Consider the following 27,546-nt stretch of genomic DNA (forward strand, 5'->3'; position numbering starts at 1 on the left):
GGGAAGGGCCCTGCCACTAACTTGTGTGTGTACAGTCTCACTGAGTATTGCTGAGATTTAACAGTTGGGAGTTTTGTTTTATTTGTTTATGAAAAAAATTATTTTGTAGCTGGTTACTTTAGTGATCTTCCTTACTAGTTCTGATAGGTTTTTAGCTGATTCTCTAAGTTTTATGAATAGCCAATCTATGGAAAGCTCTTGGATTTCTTTTCAAATTCCTTTCTTTTTTCTCTTTTCTTATTAATTACTACTTGTTTTCTGAACTTTGTTTCATTCTTTTCCAGATAATCAAATTGGGTGGTTGCTTTATTTTTGAACAGTAATTCTGTGTTTACAAGCAGGGTGAAATTAAATATGAGACTAGAATCAATTGAAATTTAGAAATGTTTGAGGGCTCAGTAGATTTCATGTCTGAGCTTTTTAATAAAAAGTAGCTATGTGTTTTCTCTTTTAAATGGATGAGATATATGATCGGGCTTCTACTTAACATTTAAGGCAAATGTCATGTTTTTTATTTAGTAAAATTATTAGTGGGGAAAGAAAATGTTTTAATATTTCCACAAGCCACAAATCCCCATGGGTTTAAGGATTTTTTCTTTTTTTCTTTTTTTTTTTTTTTTTTTGAGAGAGAGAGAGAGAGAGAACATGCGTATGTGTACGGGAGTGGAGGAGGGGCAGAGGGAGAAGGAAAGAGAGGTAGAGCTTAATTACCCTCCCTGGGAATACAGACAAACATAGTGACTTGCTTCTGACAAATAGAATATGGAATGGGGACAGTAACATTACAGTGGAGAAGCCAGCAGACCCCACCTTAACCAGGTGATCAGGGTTCATTTCCCCATGATAAGTCATGTTGATAGCGTATGTCCCTTGATACGATGTGAGAAGGAGGGCATATCACCTCTGGAGCATCCTCCAAAATCCATAACCTCAGTCTCATGATTAGAAAACATCAGACTGACCCCAATTGAGGGACATTCTACAAAATGCTTGACGAGTACTATTCAAAACTGTCACGGTCGTGAAAGACCAGGAAAGACTGAGAAACTTTCTCAGATTGGAGGAAACTAAGGAGACATGACAACTAAATGCAGTGAGGCCTCCTGGACTAGATCCTGGAACAGAAAAGGACCTTAAGGGAAAACTGGGGAAATCCATAAAGAAAAAGTCTAGTGAATGGAATTAACTACATGTTAACTTCTTAGTTTTGATCATTGTGCCATGGCGAAGTAACATGTTAACGAAAGGGGAACCTGAGTCAGGGATGTTTGGGAACCCTCTGTACTACCATTGTTTCTTGAGGTCTCAAATTATTTCAGAATAAAGTTAAAAAGAAAGCAGTTACCACTTTGCATGGTAAAGAAACAAAAAAGGATTTACACCTACCAAAAAACCGCAGAATGACTTCTGATGCTGTTACGTAAACAGGTGTCTGTGCTTTTGTGAGCATGATAGACGTGGGTTCCTGTGGTGCTGTGTTCAGGTAATTGAGATGAGGGGACTAGGAAACTTCACTGGATGGTGGAAGAGTGTCCCAGAGGTATTGGACTTTCAGGTGGAGGATGCATCTGGAGAGGGCAAATACAGCAGCTCATGAACAAGGGAGTGAAAAAAACACTCTCGTATTTTATGTTGCAAAGTATCCTAAATGCAATGAAATTAACAGAGTAAGTATTTTAAGTGAAGGAAAAAATGGAGTGCTGATAAATCCTAGGTATATTAATCCTTTTCTTCAGAAATTTTATTTTATTTTTTTATTAAAAAAAAATTTTTTTTTTACGTTTATTTATTTTTGAGACAGAGAGAGACAGAGCATGAACGGGGGAGGTCAGAGAGAGAGGGAGACACAGAATCCAAAACAGGCTCCAGGCTCTGAGCTGTCAGCACAGAGCCCGACGCGGGGCTCGAACTCACGGACCACGAGATCATGACCTGAGCTGAGGTCGGCTGCCCAACCGACTGAGCCACCCAGGCGCCCCTTAAAATTTTTTTTAATGTTTATTTTTGAGAGAGAGAGAGACAGAGTGTGAGTGGGGGAGGGGCAGAGAGAGAGGGAGACAGAATCCAAAGCAGGCTGCAGGCTCTGAGCTGTCGGCACGATGCGGGGCTCAAACCCATGAACCATGAGATCATGACCTGAGCCAAAGTTGGACACTTAACTAACTGAGCCACTAGGCACCCCAGAAATTTCTTTTTATTTTAAAGAAAGTAAATTCTATTTATTATTGTTTGTTTAATCGTTGAGTGATGGTGTATTACCTGTTTGTGAACTTTCTCTGCTCTAGAAAAACCTTCAGTCCAGGAGAAGTGCCTCTGAGGGGTTTGGCTGTTATATATATATATATTTATATATATAAATATATATATATATAAATATATATATAAATATAAATATATATATAAATATAAATATATATATAAATATAAATATATATATAAATATATATAAATATAAATATATATATATAAATATAAATATATATATATATATATTTTTTTTTTTAACATTTATTTATTATTGAGAGACAGAGACAGACCATGAGCAGGGGAGGGGCAGAGAGAGAGGGAGACACAGAATCTGAAGCAGGCTTCAGGCTCCAGGCTCTGAGCTGTCAGCACAGAGCCCAACGCGGGGCTTGAACTCACAAACCGCGAGATCATGACCTGAGCCGAAGTCGGATGCTTAACCGAGTGAGCCACCCAGGCGCCCCGGTTGATATTCTTTTCACGTAACTCTTATGTTTATAAACATAGAGAGTAAGCAAAAGGAATAACAAAAGTACTCCTGCCGACAGTAATTGTCAACTAGAAATCAGGATGCTTGGGTTATCATTTGACATCACTGCTGAGTTTTTAGCTGTCAGGTAGAGACGACCTGAGCCTGTCTCTGCTGCCTCCAGGATGTGACACGGTTGTCCAGGAAGGGCATCAGGCCCCCTGCTCCGGCGCTGTCACCTCTCCTGTAAGGCAGTGAGGGAAAGAACCCGTGTAACCCTGAGCGTGCTGCCCAGGAGGCTTGGGAAAGGCAGGAACGCACGTGGGGTCCATTTTGTCGCAGCAAACAAACGAAAAGGAGATAGTGAGCCTTTGGTCCGTGTGTTTGGAAAGGTTTGGAATCCCTTTGGCAGTTCTGAGATTCATCTTCAGACACAGCTTTGAGAAATTAATGTGTGGGGCGTGAAAATACCTTGCAGCCCTTCACGGGAAAGGAACGGTTCCGTCGACGTTAGCGCACTGAGAGAATCTCCCGTGGCTCAGATCTCTTGAATGTCCTGCGTGCTCAGAGGCAGACGTGCTTTCGCACCTTTAACGGTACGGCTGTTCCTTCAGCTTTTTGAGGGAGAAGGTGAATGCTTTATTTAATGTTTGGGTTCTCTGAGCTTCTTGAGCCTATGTGTTGTTTTTCATCCATTTTGGAAAATCATTTAAATGAGTACATCTGTTTCCTTGTTTTCCACCCCATCTGCTAGGGCTCCAATAACTGGCATGACAGAACATTCGATAGCATCCTGCAGTTCTTGGATCTCTGTTTTCTTCCACACCTTTTCTTCTGTGCATTTCAGTTTGGATAATTCTCCATTTTCAAGTTCGCTGTTCTTTCCCCCTCCTGTTTCCAGTGGGCTGATAAGCTGGTTGAAGGAATTCTTCGTTTATACTACATTTTTACTTCTGGCCTTTCATTTGGTCATTTTTGTATAGTTTCCATCTCTCTGTTGAATATTTCCATCTGTTGACGCAAGTTGTCTCCCTTCATCCCCAGATTTTGTAACATATTAATTGTAGTTATCTTAAAGTTCTTGTGTAATAATTCCACAGCAGCTTGGTCATCTTTGGTCTGGTTCTGTTGGCAGCTTTATATCATGACAGTGGATTGTTTTCTGGTAAATTTTGATTGGAGATGGATACTGTGTAGTAAAAACACCCTAAAGTAGATGTCATATTCAGAAATGGGCACGAGGCTGACGGGCCTAGTGTGTAACAGGCCGCATTTGGGTTTTCTGCTGCCTGGCTCGCCTTCACACACCTGGACTTCAGATGTTGCCGGTGGCCAGCTGCTGCCTTGTTCTCGGTGTGGGCCAGTGTACTGAGGTTTTCCTCAGAGTTAGCCTCACCCTCTGCTTTGAGCAGGCCCTGCCTGCCTGTGCCCTCAGTGACGGACTCCCGTTGCTTGTATGTGGTGCTGGGCTAACAGTGGGGACAGTGGGATTCTCCCTCCTCCCGGTCTAGTGGTAGTCTTGAGCAGACACGTTTGCCAGGGTGTTAGAGGTGGGGCTTCTCAGGTTCTGCTCCTCCTCCCTTTGGAAGCCCTATTTTCTTCCGTACCTGGGAGAGATCTCGGGTTAGAGAGAGTTTCCTACCCCTCCCGTGGGGGCCGAGGCTTCTGCTTTGCCTTCTCCCTCAGTGGTGGTCTAGAGGGAGCTGAAAGGGTTCCTACCCAGCCCCAGTGGCTGGCTGCCTTTCCACACCTGCCCCACAGCCAGTACGTCTGTGATTGTATCTTGAGTATGGGAGGGCTTCCTGCTCGTCCCCCAGCCCTTTAAGGCTTTGCTTTGGATGAAAAGAAGTCCAGGAAATGGGCAGAGTGTGTGCCTGGGTGCCACTGGGGCGGCCTCTCTTTGATTTCCTTCCCGGCCGCAGTCCTTCTCGGGAACATCCAGCAGGAAAGAGCTTGCAAGGGATTGCTGACTCCCCTTGTGCCTAGAGCTTCCCAGCAGTCCTGCTAGCCGACACTTTTTAAGAATTCGTTAATACTTTAGCTGTTTTCTTTGGTGGCTTTTACTGCAGCATCTCTACCTTCTGTGATCTTCCAAAGCTGGAATAATTTGTCCCATCGTTCCTAGAGGAGCTTGTCACCCTTTGAAATCCGAATTCCCTGATTGCCTTATGACCACAGCCTTCTGACGGGCCTAAAACAGGTTATGATGTTGGTGGGTTATTGGTTGTGTTTTCTCATTGTTATGGTGGAGTCTGTGTTCTTGTGGCTTTCTACCTCTTAAACGGAGGCAAATACTTTATGTTGTGAGCACCCAGTGGATTGGGGGCAGGGGAATAGAGCAGTATCCGGACAAGTTCTGATCCATAGGTACCTGCTGTTGTTGGGTGTTTGGACAGCATTACCACTTGGAATTTGGGACAGAAGCATAACCGGCTGATTTGTTGTTTGTTTTGTGTGCGTGTGGTTTTCATTAGAAAACTCCAGTATACTAGAATGAAGCCATCAACACGGGTCACATTCTGGAGGTTCTGATGAAAAGGACCGTTCAGAGCTGGCTGGTTACTGAGAAGGCACTGAGAGCCATTGTTGTACTTTTGGGGTGAAGATGCTCTTGGACCACTTTGGGGTAATTGAGGGGTTCTTCTACATAAACTTTGCACAGTTAGCTATCCCGACCACTCCTAGGTAGCAAACTTACATGGCATAGTTTTAAAAAAAAAATTTTTTTTTTTTAATGTTTTTTTATTTTTGAGAGAGACAGAGCATGAGCAGGCGAGGGGGAGAGGTAGAGAGAGGGAGACACAGAATCCGAAGCAGGCTCCAGGCACTGAGCTGTCAGCGCAGAGCCTGATGCGAGGCACGAACTCACAAACTGTGAGATCATGACCTGAGCTGAAGTCGGTCATTTAACTGACTGAGCTACCCAGGTGCCCCTACATGGCATAGTTTGAAAACTGTTTATCTCCCTCACGGTCTATACCTAGTCCATATAGTCTACACTAAGCATAATGTGTGGGACACTGTTAGTCCTGTTTCTGCCTTGATGTCCCAGCTAGGAATGGATTTGCCTTCTTTTCCCTCAAATCCACATCCCTCATGTCTCACCTTTTAAAATTCCGTATACAAGATGTGATCATTCTTATTAAACAATGGCTTGGCACTTACAAGGTTTGGAGATTTCCATGAGGTACCTGTAGTCCCCACGCTGCCTTGGGCCTCTCAGGGTTGGTGCCGGGTGGGTTCAGTCTTCCGGCAAGTGTGTGCCTGCCTCCTCTTTGACAGGCACCGTGCCGAAGGTGGGGACTTCGTGGTGAGCAAAGCCGGATGTGTTCCCTCTCTCCCAGTTTCTGGAGAAGGACCATCTTCTTCCTTGGAAGCTTGGAGGTTAAGCTAGAAGGGACGTGTTAATGGCTGTCCTTTTCAGTATAAAGTTCTGTCACTCCCATGTGATGTGTTTTTATTATTTCTGACTCTCTAATATGTTGGATTTCTTCACGGCCTTCAAGAATTGAGATGAGTGGAGTGTGACACTGGGGTCCCGTTCTGTCACTCCTCTTCCCCTCCCCGCGTTCTCACTCCAAAACGGTGTGGAATGTATTCTAATGTAAGTGACAAAGACCCTGAGGGAACAGGACGGGTGGGAGTGTTGAGGACAGAGCCAACAGTTTCCAATTGTCTGTTCTGCACTAGTACCCAGTGAGGAGCTTTGTAAACATCATCGAATCTTTACGGCTTCCTGACCTAGGTGGTATGCTTTCTGTCTTACGGATGCAGAAAAACCGGAGGTTAAGTAACTTGAATTGTGCTCATAGCCATGGCTTTTCAACAGTGCTGCACTGGCTTCCTTTAAACACTGGTTATTGCTCATCCTGGTGGCTTTATGTTACTGAAAATCAAAGCAATTAATGACATTTAGCTGATGTATAAACCGAGGTAGCAATTTTAATTTGATACTTATGATAGTTTTAAGTGGGCCCAATTCCAGATCTGTAGGAACTTTGTAATTCTCAGGATTGGAAGCGTCATAAGAACCTTGTAGTTCTTATGCTTTGAAATCTGCATGTTTTATAAAATTACGGAGGCATATATATAATGAAGAAAGGTTAGATGCTTTGTCCGAGATTACATTGGTATGACCAATGCCTCTGTGACTTAACTCTTCCAACTGTGCAGCTCCCACGGCTTAAGTGACTGAGAAATTTGCATAGATGCTGAAGAGACCCTCATTTAACTTTTCGGGTAGTGATAAATGTGGCCCCTGTTTTGGGGGAAAAAAGGAAACCAAAACATAATAAGCATTTGCTTACTGAATGGGAGCATTGCCAGCATAGCTGAAAACTCCTTCCCCTCTGCTGACAAGTGGCTGATACTGAGTCCCGGAGGGGCCATAAATTATAATGCCTTCTAAATGCTACAAGGTGTTACCGAGGTCCTGCAGAAATGATTAAGCCTGAGAAGTTCACTTATCCTCAGGCTGAGACACTTGAGCTATGATTATGTGCAAAGCTTGCTTCCTTTCCGAGTGAACTACAATTTGGTGGACAGGACGAGATGATTTGAGACATCTTAAATTAGAAGCTTTGTCCTATGGTTGTGCCTTTGGCTGGTATGCTAGATGCATTTGTTACCGATCATTGTTTCCTATAAATTCCAAAGGCTACCGTCTCCACTGTGATTGAATGGGAACATAAAGCTTTGGAATGCTTACGTTTGAGTGTGGTTTAGTTTGAGTGCGATTTAAAATGAAAGAATACATAATGGACTTGTTGGGGTAGAAGAGGAGGTGAATATTTAAGATGTGTGTGTTTTTGTGTGGGCTCATTGCTTCTTAGTGAATTTTCACACCTTTCAGTTTCTTGAGAAAGGATCGTCTCCTAAAACTTAGTGTGGCTGGTACTCCTTATACTCTAGAACAGGGTGGGAAAAGTCCTGGGCTTGAGTTGTGACTCTACCACTTAACATCTTTGGGTCTTGGTTTCCTCACATGGAAGAGGAAACTGCCACAGATAAGTGACATGCTGGTTATAAACAGCAAATGAGATCGTGCCTACCAAAGTGCTTTGCAGCAGGTCAGACATCCTCACACCTACAAGGAACTCATAGTCTAGCTGGGGAGAGAAAAGCTATCATCTGAAATAACAGGAAGACCATTCTAGAATAGAATATAGCAGAAACAACCTGTAAGGTAACGGCTATAAGTGCTGTGGGATTTCAGGGTAAGGAGAGATTGTTGGTGTTTGGGGTGATCAGTGAAGGTTTCCCAGGGAAGATGGATTCTTTCAGGTCTCATAAAATGTAAATATTTTGACTGGATGATGGGCAGGACAGCAGTAACATGAGTAAGCAGGGATGAAATTGGAGTGAGTAGGGTATATCTAAGAAGCAGTGGCAGGCAGCCAGCCAGCCACGAGGCTGTACCCAGATGGCAGCCTACAGGACAGCATAAGCCAGGTGCCCTTGGTAGCTAAACCTGTGTCAGCTTTTCTTTGAGTAACAGAAATTCTCTTTGTGAGGCTCTGCTTCATTCTTATACTTAGTGGAGAGAGTAGTCATCATATACTTTCCTTAATTATTGGAGCACTTACTGGGAAACAGAACAAAAGTCAGCAGGTGTAGACTAGAAAGTATCTTTTTCTTCTACCTGTTTTAGTGGTATTTCGAATTTCTCTTGTCCCATTTTCAAATGTCCCCTCTCTTGCAGAACTCCTCATGGCCTCTGATTCCGAGTGGAATCACAAGTCTGAATGAAGCTGGATGGGTCATGTGACCAGCGTCTTGCTTTCTTGGGGACTGAATCTGAACTCTGCTTGGACGAGAAAACTGTCTTCTTTCAAAAAGCCACATTGGGCTGTGACAGAGTAGCTAGTATTAGAGTAACCCTCCTCCTAGGAAAAGAAAAAGAAGTATCAAAGCTTATTAAAATAGATAGAGCAACAGTTGAGAGGCATTGGAGAGCCATCAGCACAGTCAGTTCTTGAGGGACTGTGGCTCCTGAAGGAAGGGACTCACGCTGGGCGGCATGTTCCCTTGAGCTTTTTCCCTGAGGGCACTTTCTAATTCACAGTCTGTACATCTGGAGTCTGAGCAGAAAGCAGCAGCCCCCTAGGGCCGAGAGGTTGGAATTAGGGGTACCCCAAAGTGTCGGGGACATGAAGGACAAAATCCCTGGAAGACGGGAACCGCAGGAAGTAAGCAAAAATTGGGCATGTGGCCTTCCCTTGAAGTATTTGCCAACTCCTGAGGGGAGCAGAGCAAGACTGTAAGAATCCCTGCAGAAAGAAGCATCTGGGAGCCTGACAAGCTGTGCAAACATCCCAGCCGCCATGTATAGTACTGGTGAGATGGAGCTTGGTATCCCAGGCTGCCAAGATACAGGGGACCTGGTGGACACTCCAGGCTTTACTTGAAGGCCCCAAAGGGCCCCACTACAAGAGAAAGGGAAAGCCAAGAAAAGTTAGCCCTAACAAAAGGTAAAGTCACCCACTGATAGGATTAAAGTGGGCTGACTGCCTTCACTGTGCCCTCCAGAAGAAATGTTATACTCTTAGGAGGAAGATAATTTGGTACATCCAGAACCGCTACAGTTTTTAATACAGAATGTTTGGTGTCCAATAAAAAATTAAGAGGTACACTGGAAATGGAAACCAGATGACCAAAACGAAGAGTAAATACAGATAGTAGAAAGAGACCCACAGGTGATTCAGATGTTGGGGTTACCAATCAGGAACTATGCTCAATAAAAGAAGAGAATTGTTGGGGCGCCTGGGTGGCGCAGTCGGTTAAGCGTCCGACTTCAGCCAGGTCACGATCTCGCGGTCCGTGAGTTCGAGCCCCGCGTCAGGCTCTGGGCTGATGGCTCGGAGCCTGGAGCCTGTTTCCGATTCTGTGTCTCCCTCTCTCTCTGCCCCTCCCCCGTTCATGCTCTGTCTCTCTCTGTCCCAAAAATAAATAAAAAACGTTGAAAAAAAAATTAAAAAAAAAAAAAGAGAATTGCAACAAAGATATGAAATCTACTTTTTAAAAAGTCGAATGGAAGTTCTGTAACTGAAAAACATATGAACTAAATGGAGAAGTGAATATATGGGTATGATAGCAGTATAGACACACACACACACACACACACACACACACAGGACAGAGGATTATTAGACCAGGAGAAAAATTAGCAGAAAATACCCAGATTGCAGCACAGAAAAGAGAATAAGAAACCTATGGGGGCATGGTGAAGACATTTCTGTCTGTGTATCTGGAGTCCTAGAAGAGAGTGTGATAGAACCAATATTTAAAGAAATATTGGCTAAGGTTTTTCTAAAACTAGTGAAAGACATCAAACCACAGGGTGAAGAAGCTCTAACCTCAGTGGGGTTAATACCATGAGCCACACCTAGGTACATCATAGGCGAACTATTGTAAGCTGAAGACAGAGGGCAAAGTTTTGAAATAACACATGCTCTCAGATTATAGTGCAATCAAAGTAGAAGTCAGTAACAGAAAGATAAATAGAAAATCCCAAAATGTTTGGAGATTAAACGGTATACTTCTAAAAAGTTCATTTTTTTTACCTAAACTATAATGAAAATGACATACAATTTTGTAGGAAGCATTTAAAATAATTCATAGAGGTACATTTATAGCTTTAAATGCATATATTAGAAATGAAGAAAGATTAAAATCAGCAATCTAAACTTCAATCTCAAGCTAAATGCAGGGCACCTGGGTGGCTCAGCCGGTTAAGCATCTGACTTCGTCTCTGGTCATGATCTCGCAGTCCGTGAGTTCAAGCCCTTCATCGGGCTCTTCTCTGACAGCTCAGAGCCTGAAGCCAGCTTCAGATTCTGTGTCTCCCTCTCTCTCTGTGCCCCTCCCCTGCTTGTGTCCGTGCTCTCTTTCTCTCTCTCTCAAAAATAAGTATTTTAGGGGTGCCTGGGTGGCTCAGTGGGTTGAGCATCCGACTTCAGCTCAGGTCATGATCTCACAGCTCGTGAGTTCAAGCCCCGCGTCAGGCTCTGTGCTGACAGCTTGGAGCCTGGAGCCTGCTTCAGATTCTGTGCCTCCCTCTCTCTCTGCCCCAACCCACTTGCATTCCGTCTCTCTCTCTCTCTCAAAAATAAATAAACATTTAAAAAAATAAAAAAATCAAAGAAAAAATATTTTAAAAAATTTAAAAAAGAAGCTAAATGCAAGATGAATTAAAGTCCCCCAAAATAGAAGAAAGGGAATAAAAATAATAGCAGACCAGATAGAAAGATAAGAAAAAAAAGTACGATAAAGAAAATCAGCAAAACCAAACATTGGTTTTTTGAAGATATTAACAAAGTTGATAAACCTCTGGTAAGAGGAAATGCAAAGAGAAGACACAGATTATCAACATGAGGAATGAAAAGTGGTATATTACTGCAAATTCTACAACGCATTGAATGGATTTACTCCAATAAATTTCACAATTTAGATGAACACATTTCTTGAAAAATACTACTTTTGAAGCCGACACTCATTAAAATACGCATAATCCTGTGTGGATGAAAGAGGACTAATCATGATTTAAAACCTTCACACACCAAAAAACACCTAGCCCAGATGGCTTTTAGGTGAATTCTTCTAAACCTTTCAAGAAAGAAATAATGCCAACCTTGCATTAAATTTCTCGGGGAATAGAAAAAGAAGGAACACTTTCAACATTTTATGAGGCCAGCATAACCTTGGCAGCAAAATCTGACTTAAATGTTCTAACTGTTGACAAAAGAAACCAGGCACAAGAGAATAAGTACTGTTTTGATTCAATTTGTATGAAGTTCAGTAGCAGGCACAATAGAAATCAGAATAATGATTACTCTCGGATGATTGAGAAAGTGCCTGGGAAGCATGAGGGAATCTTCTGGGTTTGCTGGAATGTTCTATACCTTTATATGGGTAGTAGTTATAAGAGTATGTACATACCTAAAAAATCATTGAATTGTAAACTTTAAGGTTTGTTCACTTTATCTATAACTTGTTCTGCTATAATGTGTTGCTATCATCGGACATAGTTTCTCTTATATTCAGATTGAATCCAATGTGCACTTCACTTGCTTACACTGTTTTGACTGAATTTGATAAACTATTCCAGCACTATTCTGCTGCAGCTGGCTTGAACAGCAGGGAACGTTTGCTGTAGGCTCTTTCCCTTTGGGAATAAAGGAATTACCCAGACCCAGAGGTGGCTGTGATGGAGCATCTAGTTCTTCACTCTGTCTCGCTTGCTTACTTAATTCAGTGTTGTTTTCTTTACAGGCACGGTGGTTCTGGGAAGCGTACTTCCAGTCAATTAAAGCCATTGCCCTGGCCACTCTGCAGATCATCAATGACCGCATATATCCATACGCTGCCCTCTCCTATGAAGAATGGAATGACCCCCCCACTGTGGTGAGTGAATTCCGCTGCTAACCATGTCAGCCATGGTCCAGATGTCAAGATGGGACAAAGAAAGAAGTCCTGAGTTTGTAAAGATTATTTAAATTCTAGCTATCTAAGATGAGGCTGTGCTTGGGGTCTGACAAAGTCAGCTTAATTCTGAAATGATAACAAAAGTCAAAAATACAGAAGCAGCAGCTTCTAGTTTGTTTTCAATGTGGTTAGGAAGACGGTGTGCTTATTTATTGCAGAGGTAAATGGGGAGGCCTGGCTCTTGTTGGAAATCAAACGCTTCCCGATGACTTTTGCAGTTGTAGTACGTAGAACTCTTGAAAAGATTCTATAGGCAGCGTAATAATAATAGCTTATATTTTGAATGCTTAGTCTCTGCCAGGGACAGTGCTAAGTGCTTTGCATGGATGATTTCAATCAGCACTGCCATCACTGTGTGAGGAAAATAATCAGCAAAAGCGATCTAGAGACATTATGGATTGCCACAGTCAAAACTCGCTCACGATTGTCCTTTCAAAAGACTGTACCAATTAATACTTCTACCGACAACATTTTGGTTATTTGGGCTCTCCCTGCCTTCTGTAACCCTGAATGCTTGAATCTGTGCTCATCTGCTAGGTAAAAAATGATCTTACATGTGTGTATTTTTCAAGTGGAAGGTTGATATCTCTGTTAGTTTCTCCCAGAATATAAATATAAATCCTATTTGTATTTTGTTGGTCACATGGAATTTTTAGATTGTTTTAGGCATTTATTCATTCAGTAGGTATTTACTGAGTGCCCACTACCTTCTTCCTTCTAAACAGTGTTCTTGGTACTTGAAGTGTATCAGTGAACAAAGCAGAGAAGATCCATGCCTTTGGGGAGTTTACACCACAATGGGTCTTGCTATCTGGAAGCAAGATTTATCTTTCTAGTTGAATTTTAAAGTTTTCTTTAAAAAAATTTTTTTAAGTGTTTTATTTATTTTTGAGAGAGAGAGAGAGAGAGAGACAGAGACGGAGTATGAGTGGGGAGGGGCAGAGAGAGAGGGAGACACAGAATCCAAAGCAGGCTCCAGGCTCGGAGCTGTCAGTGCAGAGCCTGATGCAGGGCTCGAACTCATGAACCATGAGATTGTGACCTAAGCCGAAGTCGGATGCTTAACCAACTGAGCCACCCAGGCGCCCCAGAATTTTAAAGTTTTCTTTATATCAGTTCTTCACAATTCCTGATTAATTTTTTCTAATTTTACCTTTCTTATTCTCTATAAAGGAATACTTTCTAATATTATAGTTTCTAACTAGTTACCATTGTATAAAGACACATTATTGTTTTTTTATATAAATTTTGTTAAGTATTCTTTTACTGAGTTCTACAATTTTTTCACTTTTATTTAGTTGATTCTCTTGTTTTCTAAATCTGCAATCATATGTGCAAATGCTGACTTTCCCTCTTTTTCCCAATACTTAAACCTTTTATGGTTATTATTATTTTTTTTTTATCTAAACACGCTGGCTAGTACATTCAGCACAATGCTAATTGATGATCTGAGTGTTAAAAGAGAAAGGAGGTGTTATCTAGTCTGAGAAAGGGGGGATATTGGTCTCATGCAGAAGGAACAGCAGATCCAGAGGTTCAGAGGTGCTGGAGAACGTGTGGGTTTAAGGAACTGCAAGGAGGTCAGTGTGGCAGGACTGGCGGAGGCTCACGAGGGAGAGGCTAAAGACGAAGCCTGGAGAGGGCCCCAGTCACAGAACACCTCAAATGTCATGGAGGTGTTGGCCTGTTATCTGTGGGTTATTTAAGCCGGGAAGTAAAGTGGGGAGATTGTATTTTGGGTCAATCAGACATCAGTGTGGAGAACGGATCCCTCGAGGTGGGACGGGTCGAGAGCAGAGGCAGGGGCCTATTTAAGGAATCCAGGTGAGACTTAGTAGGGGGCAGTTTGAGGGACCACAGGAAGAACTGGCTATGCTAACTGGCTGGTGAGTGAGAGCAGTTAGGGAGAGTGAGGCATACGGGGTATTTTATCCAGATAGGGAGTGTGGGCACATGGAGGTTGCGGGCAAGTGTGCTACTCGAGTCCAGACTCAGTCTGACTGCAGGGCCTTCCAGTCTGGCTCCAGCCTGCCTTTCCGGTTTCATTCCCTTCTGTTCCCCTTTAGGGAGTTCTGGGTTTCTGCCAACACAACCTTGTCCTTCTTGAGTATGATCCGTGCTTTTCCTTCTTTGTGCCTTTGAGATGCCTTTCTCCACCATTACCTCCAAGTGTCCATATTTTATCCAAATTTCAGTGACCTGCTCATATACCTCTCCTTCCATGAGGTTTTCCTAGACCCCTTAAATAGAAAGTAATCGTTCCTCCTTGTAACTCTTAGAGCATATTTCTGTATTTCTTTCCTGCCTCTTAACACGCATAGAAGCATAATTTCCCGTAGAGTTTTAAGCTTCTTAACGGAATTTCTGAGTTATCTTGGTATTTCTTGTAATACCTAGGACAAGTTAATTCAGACAGGAGGCCCTTGATGTATAAAGGAGGGAGGGAGGAAAGGAGGGACATTGGGATCCCAGGACATGAGCCATCTAGGGCTTACTCACATGCTGATGTGACATCCATTGTTTCATTTGACCTAAACCCTGTTGAGAAGATGGGAAAAGTGATATATTCTTTCCCTTCTATTAAGTGGACATAATGAATGTCACAATGCGTAATGACTTGGCTGGGGTCATATAATTGGCAAGTTGCATAAACAAGTGAGAACCCAGGTCTTCTGATGATCTTGAATTGCTTACGGAGTTTCGTAGGTGCCATTGGGCCTCCTCTGGGCTGAAACATTTCTACTATTCCAACTCTATGGCATCAGCTTGAGACGAAGAATACCACCCTGTTCCTCTACAGGAGAATCATACAGGTGGGGTGTCATGACCCAACCAGAAGGTGTGGAAAGAGTGGGACTTTATTTCTGTACTTTTAATCTAAAACTCTAAGAAAAGTCCAATGAGAATAAATGGTTGGAATTTTGATTCTCTGTTTTTCATAAGACTATTGGGCCAGGGGAAAGTAGTACATGAAAATTGGTAGTTTTGAAATACTTGTGTTTTAATATAGGACAAAATGGTCATACTGCTGGACTGTCAATTTGGGAAAGAATGTAAGTATAAAGAGCTTAAATCTGGATATGCAACTGGAAAATATGATCAATTTTTTTTTTTTTTTTTTTTTTTTTTTTTTACTTCTTAAACAGTTCTTTTTAGGGGAATTTAGTGCTCACCACATTTCTAGGAGCTCAGGTGATGAGAGCCCTGATTTAAAGAAGTGGGTTGTACATTTCTGCGTTTTCAGCAACGGCAACTGACAGGAGGTCTGAGTAGTACTGATTTATTTATAGCTAACTTTTCCCCTCCCCTTTGAAATATTTAACCTACTCTAGATGTGATTTCTGTGAGCCCAACCTGCAGGGGAGTCTCCTGTCTAGATTCCATCAAATTTACAATATCAGACACCACGAGGTGGGAGGAGGTGTGCATCTTGGTCAGTAAATCAAGGGATGGTCTGGTGTTTTCAAAGATACGCTGTCAGGGCCTCCAGCCAGCCATGCACTGAACTTGCTCAGGCCAGAGAGGAAAGAGTGAGAGCAGAGTCCTGTTTTGCCAGATGTTACTGCCTTAGTTTAATGTAAACAACAACAACAACAACAACAGCAACCTGTGTGTGTGTGTGTGTGTGTGTGTGTGTGTGAGATAAAGATAGCGAGGGGTGGCCTTGTAGAAACCAAGTGTTTCTGTCACCAGATGACACATTTGCCATTTTTATCTTTAGGTAGGAGGTACGTTACATTATCCACGTTGTGCCACACTCTCGAAACTTGAACAAGTTTGACAAAATAATTCTTGAGCATAACTTTAAAGCAGCAGATGTATCTGGTTTGGAGAGATTGGCACTTTGTTTTCATTCTCCTCTTTGGAAGGAATTTCTCACCAAGTTAAGCTTCCTTACGAGAGCACAACTAGTTTTATTTCACCAATAATTTTCTTAGCTCCTCGTGGCAAGGCTGACTGTATTTCCCTGCCTTTTTGGTCTTTCCATATGCTTTTTCAATCTTTCTCCCCTTTTTTGCAGATATCAGCAAAACTTTATCATCTCCCCAAATACTCCACACCTGTATCACTTGTAACATTAGTGTCATTTCTGGTCTTGCCTGTGGCAGGCCTCATCCGTACATCTGGGCCTCGCCTGTGGAGTGGAGGGGCGGGGTGGGGGGGGGTGGTGCTCCTCAGACACCCTTTCCTGCCTTAACTCTGGTTCTTTGCCAAATGTGAGCATGCTGGCAGACAGAGACCAGCAAGTGAGCATTCCATGTGCTCTGGGGACGCAGTCGGCCAACAACTGTGGGAATTTTGGGTTTTGTAGAATTTTGTAGAATTTTGGGTTTCTGACATGTGTGACCAAAACCATATCCTCTTGGTGACAGTTTTTTAAAAATTCAAAATATTATGGCCCTCAAGTCATGTTCGAGAGTGCAGTATTTTCCTAGGTCATGTTTCTACGACGTGACTTGAAAGACTGTACCTCACCTTTATCAGTAAGTCATAACCTTACTTACCCAGTCCTTTTAGACCGACACTTCGTGTTTTTCAAATTTGCCATCCTAGGAAACACTAACAGAGAGACCGCAGGTTATCCCCTCTTCCGCACTGGTTCTACTGGCCCTAGAGCAGAAAGGAGAGCTAGCTACAGTCCCATGGCCTTTGACAAAAATTGATGAGAAAAATACGGAAATGACTTAAAATGGATTATTGTATCCAGCATAAGAGCGAGGTTGAAAAACAAGAGCTTTTTCCTGTGAAATCTAGCCGGAGGGGCAACTTAGCTGCGAGCAAGACTTCAGATGAGGATCATGTGCTTGGCCGGACTTCTACGAGCCTCGTGTCCGAGCCTCAGCAAGGGACCGGCAGAGGGGGGTTGTGCATCAGAGTCCTTGCTTGGTACTTTTCGCCCTTGAGGAGCAGGAATCAGAGTTGTGGCTAAAAGATGGCAGAGCCTGCCGTGGCCCCGTAAGGCCTTAAGGAGGTGAGTGCAGTCTTTCTCCTAGAAAGCTTCTTCTGAAACACAGACTGCTGCCACTCTAGCCCGAGTGACAGATTGAGTAGGTCTGGGCGGGGTCCTGGAACTTGCATCTGTAGCAAGTTTCCGGATGGTGTTGATATTGCTAGTCCAGGGACCCCACTTTAATGTGCAGTTGACGCACTGTGTGTGTCCTGACTCACCCACTGGAGAGGAGGGCTCTCCCTGTCCTATCCAGTGCCTCCTCTGGACTCCTTGGGCCTGGGTCCGAAGCATCCAGAGACAGTTCAGACTGCATCTGTCTCAGCCACATGAAGTAGTCCGGGCTGGCCGCACTGAGATGTCCAGGCTGCAGCCCCCACTCACCAATGTTGTGGTTGTACGAGCAGTTGAAAATATCACTCGCTATAAACGCTACCGAGCAGTAAATCACTCTGGAGGCTGAAGAAGCGCCAGCTCACACGCATGAAACAGAGCTCTGACTTGAAGAGATACGATGTTAACAGTCTGTTTAACTCTGCTCAGTGCCCTTGAACTTCCAGGTTGTGGAATGTTTCTCTGGAATTTGAAAGCCTACCCTGCCCCCAGGAGGCCTCCTTGGCTTATTCTCCCCCTCCTTCCTCCCACTGCCTAGATATGGACTAAAGTATGTGTGGAATTTAGAAATTTAAGCTTGAATTTTTAAGTACACGTAAGTTGTTTGAAGTCTTGTTTTTAGAGGTATGACATTTGTAGGATCACAGTTGCACAAGGGGTCCAGTACACTACTAGGAATTCAAACCTTCCCATGTGTAGACTTTGCCACTGAGCTGTTTCGTACCTGTAGTGACTTCCATGGAAACAAGCTAGAAAGTCTCAGATCATCAGTAGCCAGGGAATAAAGAAAGCCGAGTTAGGTCTGTGGTGGACAGATGCATAAGGTCCCAAGAGCTGAATCTGGGGCGCCAAGCAAAGAACTTGGCTGATGGTCAGGTAAAGATGGGAAAGATGAGGTCACAAGCCGGATCCAGACGGAGAGGACGTGCAAGCAATCTGAAGAGGTGAGCCTGGGGGTGGGGCTAAGATGATTGCGTCAGTTAGGTCTTTTGCATGAACACCCTAGGTCCTTCCTAATGGAGGCTTGTATACCTGTGGAGCACGCACCTGTATGGCAGCTGCAGTGGTGGTGGTGGGTGAATCAACTCACACCGTTTCCCTGGATGCAGTCCTACCTCCGTTGCCTTCGTAGCGTCCATTTTGCTGGCTCTTGCTTTCATGAATCCAAACCTGACTGCTTCTTTACATCACACAGCTGGTAGGAGGGCGGTGACTAGAATGGTTTTTCAGAGTCCGTGGAAGCTTGATCTGACAGCAGATTAAGAACATACCGAATGTTTTGGCACAGTCATCCTTGGCACATGTCCTAGCGATCAGTTATTAGCACAGATTCCCTTTCCCCTTTTTGGGGGGCCACTTTAGTTCTCTCTTGATGTCTGCTTAAATGATTCAGCAGCAGAAGTTACCAGGAAACTAGAGTTGCTGGGTATTATAACATCAGGATAATGATTTGTTTTGTTTTGTTTTCATTTCTGCTATCCTTTGGTAGTTACATGCCTCCCAATTAATGAATATTTGAGTGTAATTTCTTAATAAGTGGGTTGTTACAGCTGCAGAGTAGAAAAATTTCCCCATTGCTTGAATGAGAGGTTGATTGTTGATGTTTGGTTTTCTTTTTTTAATCTCAACTGTATTTCTTTATTTTACTTTTTTTTTCTTACTTTAAATTCAAGTTAGTTAACATATAGTGTATTATTGGTTTCAGGAGTAGAATTTACTGATTCATCACTTACAGATAACACCATTGCCCATCAGGCATTTAGCCCATCCCCCCACCCATCTGCCCTCCAGTGACCCTCAGTTTGTTCTCTGTATTTAAGAGCCTCTTATGGTTTGCCTCCGTTTTTATCTTATTTTTCCTTCCCTTCCCCTGTGTTCATCTGTTTCTTAAATTCGACATATGAGTGAAATCATACGATATTTGTCTTCTTTTTTTACTTATTTCGCTTAGCATAATACACTCTAGTGCCATCCACGTTGTTGTAAATGGCAAGATTTCATTCTTTTTGATTACTGAGGAATATTCCATTATACATATTCCATTATACACACATACCATATCGTTATCCATTCATCAGTTGATGGACATTTGGGCTCTTTCCATGATTTGGCTATTTTTGATGGCACTGCTGTAAATATTGGGGTGCATGTGCCCCTCCGAATCAGCATTTTTGTATCCTTTGGATAGATGCCTAGTGGTGCAATTGCTGGGACATAGGGTAGTTCTATTTTTAACTTTTTGAGGAGCCTCCATACTGTTTTCCAGAGTGGCTGCACCAGTTTGCACTGCCACCAACATGTATGGTTTAAAAATTAAAATAGTAAAATAAAGCATATAACTAAAATTGAGGCAACTCAGTTTGTCCCAAGGGGCAAGTGCTCTCAACTCTCAGCTTTCCTCTGGGATTTAATCTTCCCATCTCCCCCAAAATGCTTACAGTGCTGTTTTTTTTAATTTCTCAATCATAGACATTATATTTTTACTACCTTTGGGTCAGGACTTCATCTCTTGTTCTCTCCTCTTTCTTTACACATTTCACTTTTCCCATCTTACCACTAGGGCTTTATCACCATTTTTCATTAAAGCAGTATTTATTGTATGCATTATTAGGACTATATAAATACTGTTTTTAAATTTTTTTTTAACGTTTATTTTTAAGACAGAGAGAGACAGAGCATGAACAGGGGAAGGTCAGAGAGAGAGAGGGAGACACAGAATCTAAAACAGGCTCCAGGTTCTGAGCTGTCAGCACAGAGCCCGTCGTGGGGCTCGAACTCATGGACTGTGAGATCATGACCTGAGCCGAAGTCGGGCGCTTAACCCACTGAGCCACCCAGGTGCCCCATAAATACTGTTTTTAACTGAACCAAGAGTAAACCATTATTATGCTTTTGTTCGTGTACAACTTTTTATTTTCCAGGGAGTTAATAACTGGTTACCTCTTTTTTTTCTCCTCCTAGTTTTATTATTTTTATTTTTTATTTATTTTTTATTTTTTATTACATTTATTCATTTTTGAGAGACAAAGAGAGACAGAGCACAAGTGGGGGAGGGGCAGAGAGAGAGGGAGACACAGAATCCCAAGCAGGCTCCAGGCTCAGGGCTGTCAGCACAGAGCCCGATGTGGGGCTTGAACTCAAAAACCACAAGATCATGACCTGAGCTGAAGCCGGACACTTAACCAACTGAGCCACCCGGGTGCCCCTCCTCTTAGTTTTAAATGTTCCTATCACTAATTGATATTTTACTCAGTTCTCCAACAAAAGAGGAAAATGGTCAAGCATAAAAAAATTTTTCTTACTTTTTTTTTCTTTCCGTTTGTCTCCTTCTTTCTTATTTTCTTTTTTTTTTTTCTCTCTCTGCCTTCCTCCCACCCCCTCCCTTTTCTCCTATAGTGATTCATCTTAAGCTTCAGTCTGGATTGATTGCTCCTGGAGTTTCCTGTGCAGCAGTCATTCTAAATTTTAAGTTCACTATGATTCTGGGAATTTGTTTTTTTCTCTCCTTTGTTGGATTCTTTATTTCCAAGGTCTAACATCTTCCTCTTTTTTTTTTTTTTTTTTTTTTTTTTTGGTTTATTTTTTCCAACAGTTTCTGGAAGAGGAGAGACCATTGGGAGATAAATTTGCATGTCTGAAAGTGTATTTATTCTATTTCACATTTGATTAATAATTGGACTGGTGTGGACTTCTGGTTGAGGTGGGTTTTCTTCTGAATTTTGAAAGGATGGTTCCATTATCCTCGAAGTTTCCCATTTTAATTTCAGAAAGTGAGATGTCATTCTAATTCCTGATCCTTTTATGTGACATTTTTATCCTGGGAAATTCTGTGTTCTCCAATTTTATGATATGCCTTGGTATGAGTGGTTTTTTTGTTCAGTGGACACTGATTTGGGCTCTTTTAATTGAAAATTCATGTCCAATTCTGAGAAATTTTTGTTTTGTGTTTTATATGTCCAATTCTTTTCTTCTCATGTTTTCCTCTTTTTTCTCTTTATGGAACTTCTGTTACCTAAATGATGAATGTGTTAGATTGAGCCTTGTTTTCCTTATCATTTCTGTTCTGTTTATCATCTCTTTTTATTTCAATGATCTTTTTGTTTTAGTTTCTTAGATATTTTCTCAATTTTATCTTCTTTTTTTTTTTTTTTTTTTTTTTTTTTTTTTTTTTTTATTTATTTTTGGGACAGAGAGACACAGAGCATGAACGGGGGAGGGGCAGAGAGAAAGGGAGACACAGATTTGGAAACAGGCTCCAGGCTCCGAGCTGTCAGCACAGAGCCCGACGCGGGGCTCGAACTCACAGACCGCGAGATCGTGACCTGGCTGAAGTCGGCCGCTTAACCGACTGCGCCACCCAGGCGCCCCTCAATTTTATCTTCTAACCTTTCTTTTGATTTTTAAAATTTTGTTCACTTTTAATTTCTAAGTTTTTCTTGATTTCTAATTAATCTTTTTCTGTAGCTTCCTATTGTTGCAAGGATACAGTACTTTCTTCTCTGAAAATACTGTGATTTTGTTTTTTTCTTAGCTCCTTGTATTGTTTGTGTCCTTTGAATTCCTCTTTCAGTTCTTTGTTTTTTTGTTTTTTTTTTAATATGAAATTTATTGTCAAATTGGTTTCCATACAACACCCAGTGCTCATCCCAACAGGCGCCCTACTCGATACCCATCACCCACCCTCCCATCCCTCCCACCCCCCATCAACCCTCAGATTGTTCTCAGGTTTTAAGAGTCTCTTATGGTTTGGCTCCCTCCCTCTCTAACTTTTTTTTTCCCTCCCACCCCCTCCCCCCCCACCATGGTCTTCTGTTAAGTTTCTCAGGATCCACATAAGAGTGAAAACATATATAGTATTCCATTGTGTATATAAGCCACAATTTCTTTTTTTTTTTTTCAATTTTTTTTTTCAACGTTTTTTATTTATTTTTGGGACAGAGAGAGACAGAGCATGAACGGGGGAGGGGCAGAGAGAGAGAGGGAGACACAGAATCGGAAACAGGCTCCAGGCTCCGAGCCATCAGCCCAGAGCCTGACGCGGGGCTCGAACTCACGGACTGCGAGATCGTGACCTGGCTGAAGTCGGATGCTTAACCGACTGCGCCACCCAGGCGCCCCAAGCCACAATTTCTTTATCCATTCATCAGTTGATGGACATTTAGGTTCTTTATAATTTGGCTATTGTTAAAAGTGCTGCTGTAAACATTGGGGTGCAAGTGCCCCTATGCATCAGCACTCCTGTATCCCTTGGGTAAATTCCTAGCAGTGGTATTGCTGGGTCATAGGCTAGATCTATTTTTAACTTTTTGAGGAACCTCCACACTGTTTTCCAGAGCAGCTGCACCAGTTTGCATTCCCACCAACAGTGCAAGAGGGTTCCCATTTCTCCACATCCTCTCCAGCATCTATAGTCTCTTGATTTGTTCATTTTAGCCGCTCTGACTGGCGTGAGGTGGTATCTCAGTGTGGTTTTGATTTGTATTTCCCTGATGAGGAGTGACGTTGAGCATCTTTTCATGTGCCTATTGGCCATCTGGATGTCTTCTTTAGAGAAGTGTCTATTCATCTTTTCTGCCCATTTCTTTACTGGATTATTTGTTTTTTGGGTGTGGAGTTTGGTGAGTTCTTTATAGATTTTGGATACTAGCCCTTTGTCTGATAGGTCACTTGCAAATATCTTTTTCCATTCCGTTGGATCCTAAACCAGACAGAGACCCAGCAAAAAAGAGAACTACAGACCAATATCCCTGATGAATATGGATGCAAAAATTCTCAATAAAATACTAGCAAATCAAATTCAACAGCATATAAAAAGAATTATTCACCATGATCAAGTGGGATTCATTCCTGGGCTGCAAGGCTGGTTAAACATTCACAAATTAATCAATGTGATACATCACATTAATAAAAGAAAAGAACCATATGATCCTGTCAATCGATGCAGAAAAAGCATTTGACAAAATTCAGCAACCTTTCTCAATAAAATCTCTCAAGAAAGTTGGGATAGAAGGGACATACTTAAACATCATAAAAGCCATTTATGAAAAGCCCACAGCTAATATCATCCTCAATGGGGAAAAACTGAGAACTTTCCCCCTAAGATCAGGAACACGACAGGGATGTCCACTCTTACCGCTATTGTTTAACATAGTGTTGGAAGTTCTAGCATCAGCAATCAGACAACAAAAGGAAATCAGAGGCATCAAAATTAGCAAAGATGAAGTCAAGCTTTCACTTTTTGCAGATGACGTGATACTATACATGGAAAACCCGATAGACTTCACCAAAAGTCTGCTAGAACTGATACATGAATTCAGCAAAGTCGCAGGATACAAAATCAGTGTACAGAAATCAGTTGCATTCTTATACACTAATAATGAAACAACAGAAAGACAAATAAAGAAACTGATCCCATTCACAATTGCACCAGGAATCATAAAATACCTAGGAATAAACCTAACCAAAGATGTACAAGATCTGTATGCTGAAAACTATAGAAAGCTTATGAAGGAAATTGAAGAAGATATAAAGAAATGGAAAAGCATTCCGTGCTCATGGATTGGAAGAATAAATATTGTTAAAATGTCACTACTACCCAAAGCAGTCTACACATTCAGTGCAATCCCAATCAAAATTGCACCAGCATTCTTCTCGAAGCTAGAACAAGCAATCCTAAAGTTTGTATGGAACCACAAAAGACCCCAAATAGCCAAAGTAATATTGAAGAAGAAAACCAAAGTGGCAGGCGTCACAATCCCAGACCTTAGCCTCTACTACGAAGCTGTAATAATCATCAAGACAGCATGGTATTGGCACAAAAACAGACACATAGACCAATGGAATAGATAGAGACTCCAGAACTGTAGGCACAAAAGTATGGCCAACTAATCTTTGACAAAGCAGGAAAGAATATCCAATGGAAAAAAGACAGTCTTTTTAACAAATGATGCTGGGAGAACTGGACAGCAACATGCAGAAGAATGAAACTAGACCACTTTTTTACACCATTCACAAAAATAAACTCACAAGGGATAAAGGACCTGAATGTGAGACAGGAAACCATCAAAACCCTAGAGGAGAAAGCAGGAAAAAACCTCTCTGGCTTCAGCCGCAGCAATTTCTTACTTGACACATCCGCAAACGCAAGGGGATTAAAAGAAAAAATGAACTGTTGGTACCTCATGAAGATAAAAAGCTTCTGCACAGCAAAGGAAACAACCAACAAAACTAAAAGGCAATCAGTGGAATGGGAAAAGATATTTGCAAATGTTTTTTATCTTTCATATTGGAAACTTTGTTCAAATACCTGATGTTTTCAGCAGTCTTCTTTTAAGGGTGAGATTCCAAAAGCTGATCGGAAGCTTTGTGTACATGTATAAGGCTTATCAACTGGTGGGCTTTACTTCGGTTAAGAGGTTGAGGACGCAACTGGTGGCCAAATGTCAGTGTTCATGTGTTATTTCTGTTGAATTCGTTCATTGATCCAGAGAATAATCCTTCTGCCTTTGGGGGTGGGAAAGGATATATAATGTTTGGGCTGTAAGTGTTTGGGGAGCTGAATGGGGGATGGGGGGGAAGGAGAGTTTTTCATTCTTCATTTTATAGATAATCAATTCATAGTTTTCCGTGTGGTGCCTTGCCCTGCCTTCCATGCCTGGGGTCTCTGTGGACTCTCTCAAATTCATTTTCTCCAGAGAATAAACTTCCCTTCTCCTGCAAAGGTGGTGGGGTGGGGGGTAGGGGGTGGGCGTAGGGTTCGGGAAGGGAGGACTGGGAGAGCATTGGCCTGCCTTTGCCTCTTCGTTTAAGTGATCTTGGAACCAATGTTCCTTATGTCTGTTTTCAGAGTCCCTTCTTCCTGGACATTGGAAAGTTTACCCTTTTTTTTTTTTTTTGCTTTGCTGGTAGTTTGTGTTGCTCTATCTGCTTTTTGTTTGCTTGCTTAAACAGCCCTAAAATTCTCTATATTTTTTACTTAATTTTTTATTTTGACATAATTTCAAACTTAAAGTTCCAGAAATAGTACAGAGTCTCTGTACATGCTACACCATATTTGTCAAATGTTAATATTTTACTATATTCTTTTTTTCCTGTGTATATACATTTATATATTTATATATATTTTTCCTGAGCCATTTGAAAGTTGCAGATGCAACCCACCTTTACTCCTGAATACTTCTCGTATAGAATCACAGTGCAGTTATCGAAGTCATCTGAAATAGACACTGATATAATATTTTTACTTAATCTGTAGACCTTATTTAGATTTTGCCATTTTTCCTAAATGTCCATTTTATAGCAAAAGAAATTCCAGACCATGCATTACATGCATATATTAGTTGTCAAGTCTCTTTCATCTCCTTACTCTAGAACAATTTCTGTCTTTGCCTTGCATGACATTGATGTGATTTAAGAGAACATGTCAGTTATTTTGTGAGATGTCTCTTGATTTGGCTTTGTCTGATAATTTTTGTATCAACTTACACATTCAATTTAAAATTGTTGAAATTCAAATTATGCATTTTTTCATAGGAATACTACAAAAGTAATGTGTTCTCAGTACATCATGATGGTGGACACATTATGTCAGTTTGTCCCGTGACAAGTGACGCTAACTTCAATCACAGGTTTTGGCTGGATTTCTCTAATGTCACATTACTGTTTTGTTCTTACTGTGTCTTGTGGGGAAATGCTTTGAGACCATGTAAATATCCTGCTGCTTCTCAAGCGTTGCAGGCTGGTTATAGCTCCCACTGGTGACTTCTTGCCTGCATCATTTGTTACAATGGTTGCTAAATGGTGACTCTAATTCCCATTCTCTATCAGCTTTTGAGAGTGTTTGTTTTTGTTTTTGTTTTTTGTTTTCCTTTGACCTGAGAGTTCATGTCTTTAATCAGTTTTGGAAAATGCTCCATTGTTTTCTCTCTGAATATTACATATCTGTCATTTTCATTAATCTTTCCTTTTCCTGTTAAATGTATGTCAGACCTCCTTCATCCTGTTGTTATGTCTCTCAGGGGTTTTTTTCCCCTCACGTTTCCACATTCTTATCTCTTTGTACTGCACTCTGGATAATTTTTTCACATTGATTTTGCTATTCCCTTCAGCTGTGACTCATTTTTCACCCATCCATATGAGATTTAAATTTCAGTGGTTACTTTTAGAAACTCTAATTATTTTTCAAGTCTGCCTTTCAGTGTCTTTTTTACAAGATATGTTTATAATTCATTCTTTTATATCTCTAATTATTTGAGATACTTTATATTTTCCAGTTATCCAATTTTTAAATTTCTTACAGGGTCTGCTCCTATCATTGGTCTGCTGCCTTTTGCTCTTGTTGCATTGTTTCCTTAAATGTTTTATGATTTTGGAATGTGTGTTCATTTATTTTTTAATGTTTATTTTGAGAGAGAGAGAGAGAGAGAATATGCAAGCCAGGGAGGGGCAGAGAGAGAGAGAGAGAGAGAGAGACAGAATGAAAGCCAGGGAGGGACAGAGAGAGAGAGAGAGAGAGAGGGAGAGAGAGGGAGAGGGAATCCCAAGTAGACTCCATGCTGTCGGCACAGCAGAACCCGATGCGAGGCTCAATCTCACAACTGTGAGGATATGACCTGAGCTAAAATCAAGAGCCAGATGCTTAACCAACTGAGCCACCCAGGCACCCTCTGAGTTCATCTTCAGTAAGGTTTTCTGTGGTAGTCTTTGCCACCTAGGCTAAGGGGGTGTCACTCTAGAGGGTCGGTTTGTTCTTGTTTGTTTGTTTGTCTGTTTTGGCTTCTGCTGGCTATTCCAGAGGTATCCTGGAGATAAATCAGTTTTTTACATTAATTTCTCAGTAGGAGGTTTCCATACGACAGATACAGATTTCGTTTAAACCCCAAACCTGTATGAGGGCTGGCCTCTGTTAAAGCACCCCAACCTAAACTCAGGTTTTTTTTTTAATTAAAAAAATTTTTGTTTTAATGTTTATTTTTGAGAGACAGAGCATGAGCAGGGGAGGGGCAGAGAGAGAGGGAGACACAGAATCCCAAACAGGCTCCAGGCTCTGAGCTGTCAGCACAGAGTCTGATGCAGGGCTCGAACCCACAGACCGCAAGATCATGACCTGAACCCAAGCCAGACACTTAACTGACTGAGCCACCCAGGCACACGCCCCCCTCCCCCCCCCCGCAATTTTTTTTAATGTTTATTTATTTTTGAGAGAGAGAGAGAGAAAGAGAGAACGAGTGGGGATAGGTCAGAGAGAGGGAGACACAGAATCGGAAGGCTCCAGGCTCCAAGTTGT

At 41.8% G+C, this 27,546-nt stretch overlaps 1 protein-coding gene across 3 annotated transcripts in view; it reads left to right on the forward strand.

The window, feature by feature from the left end:
* EXT2 (exostosin glycosyltransferase 2) overlaps nucleotides 1–27,546 on the forward strand; it is a 146,768-nt gene that overhangs the window by 60,041 nt on the left and 59,181 nt on the right. For all 3 annotated transcript variants that reach the window (XM_058688720.1, XM_058688719.1, XM_058688718.1), the window contains exon 8: nucleotides 11,987–12,118. In XM_058688720.1, the coding sequence (XP_058544703.1) occupies nucleotides 11,987–12,118 (132 nt within the window). The remainder of the gene's footprint in view (nucleotides 1–11,986; nucleotides 12,119–27,546) is intronic.

This window comes from Neofelis nebulosa, chromosome 10 (genome assembly GCF_028018385.1).
Source record: "Neofelis nebulosa isolate mNeoNeb1 chromosome 10, mNeoNeb1.pri, whole genome shotgun sequence".
NCBI lineage: Eukaryota > Metazoa > Chordata > Mammalia > Carnivora > Felidae > Neofelis > Neofelis nebulosa.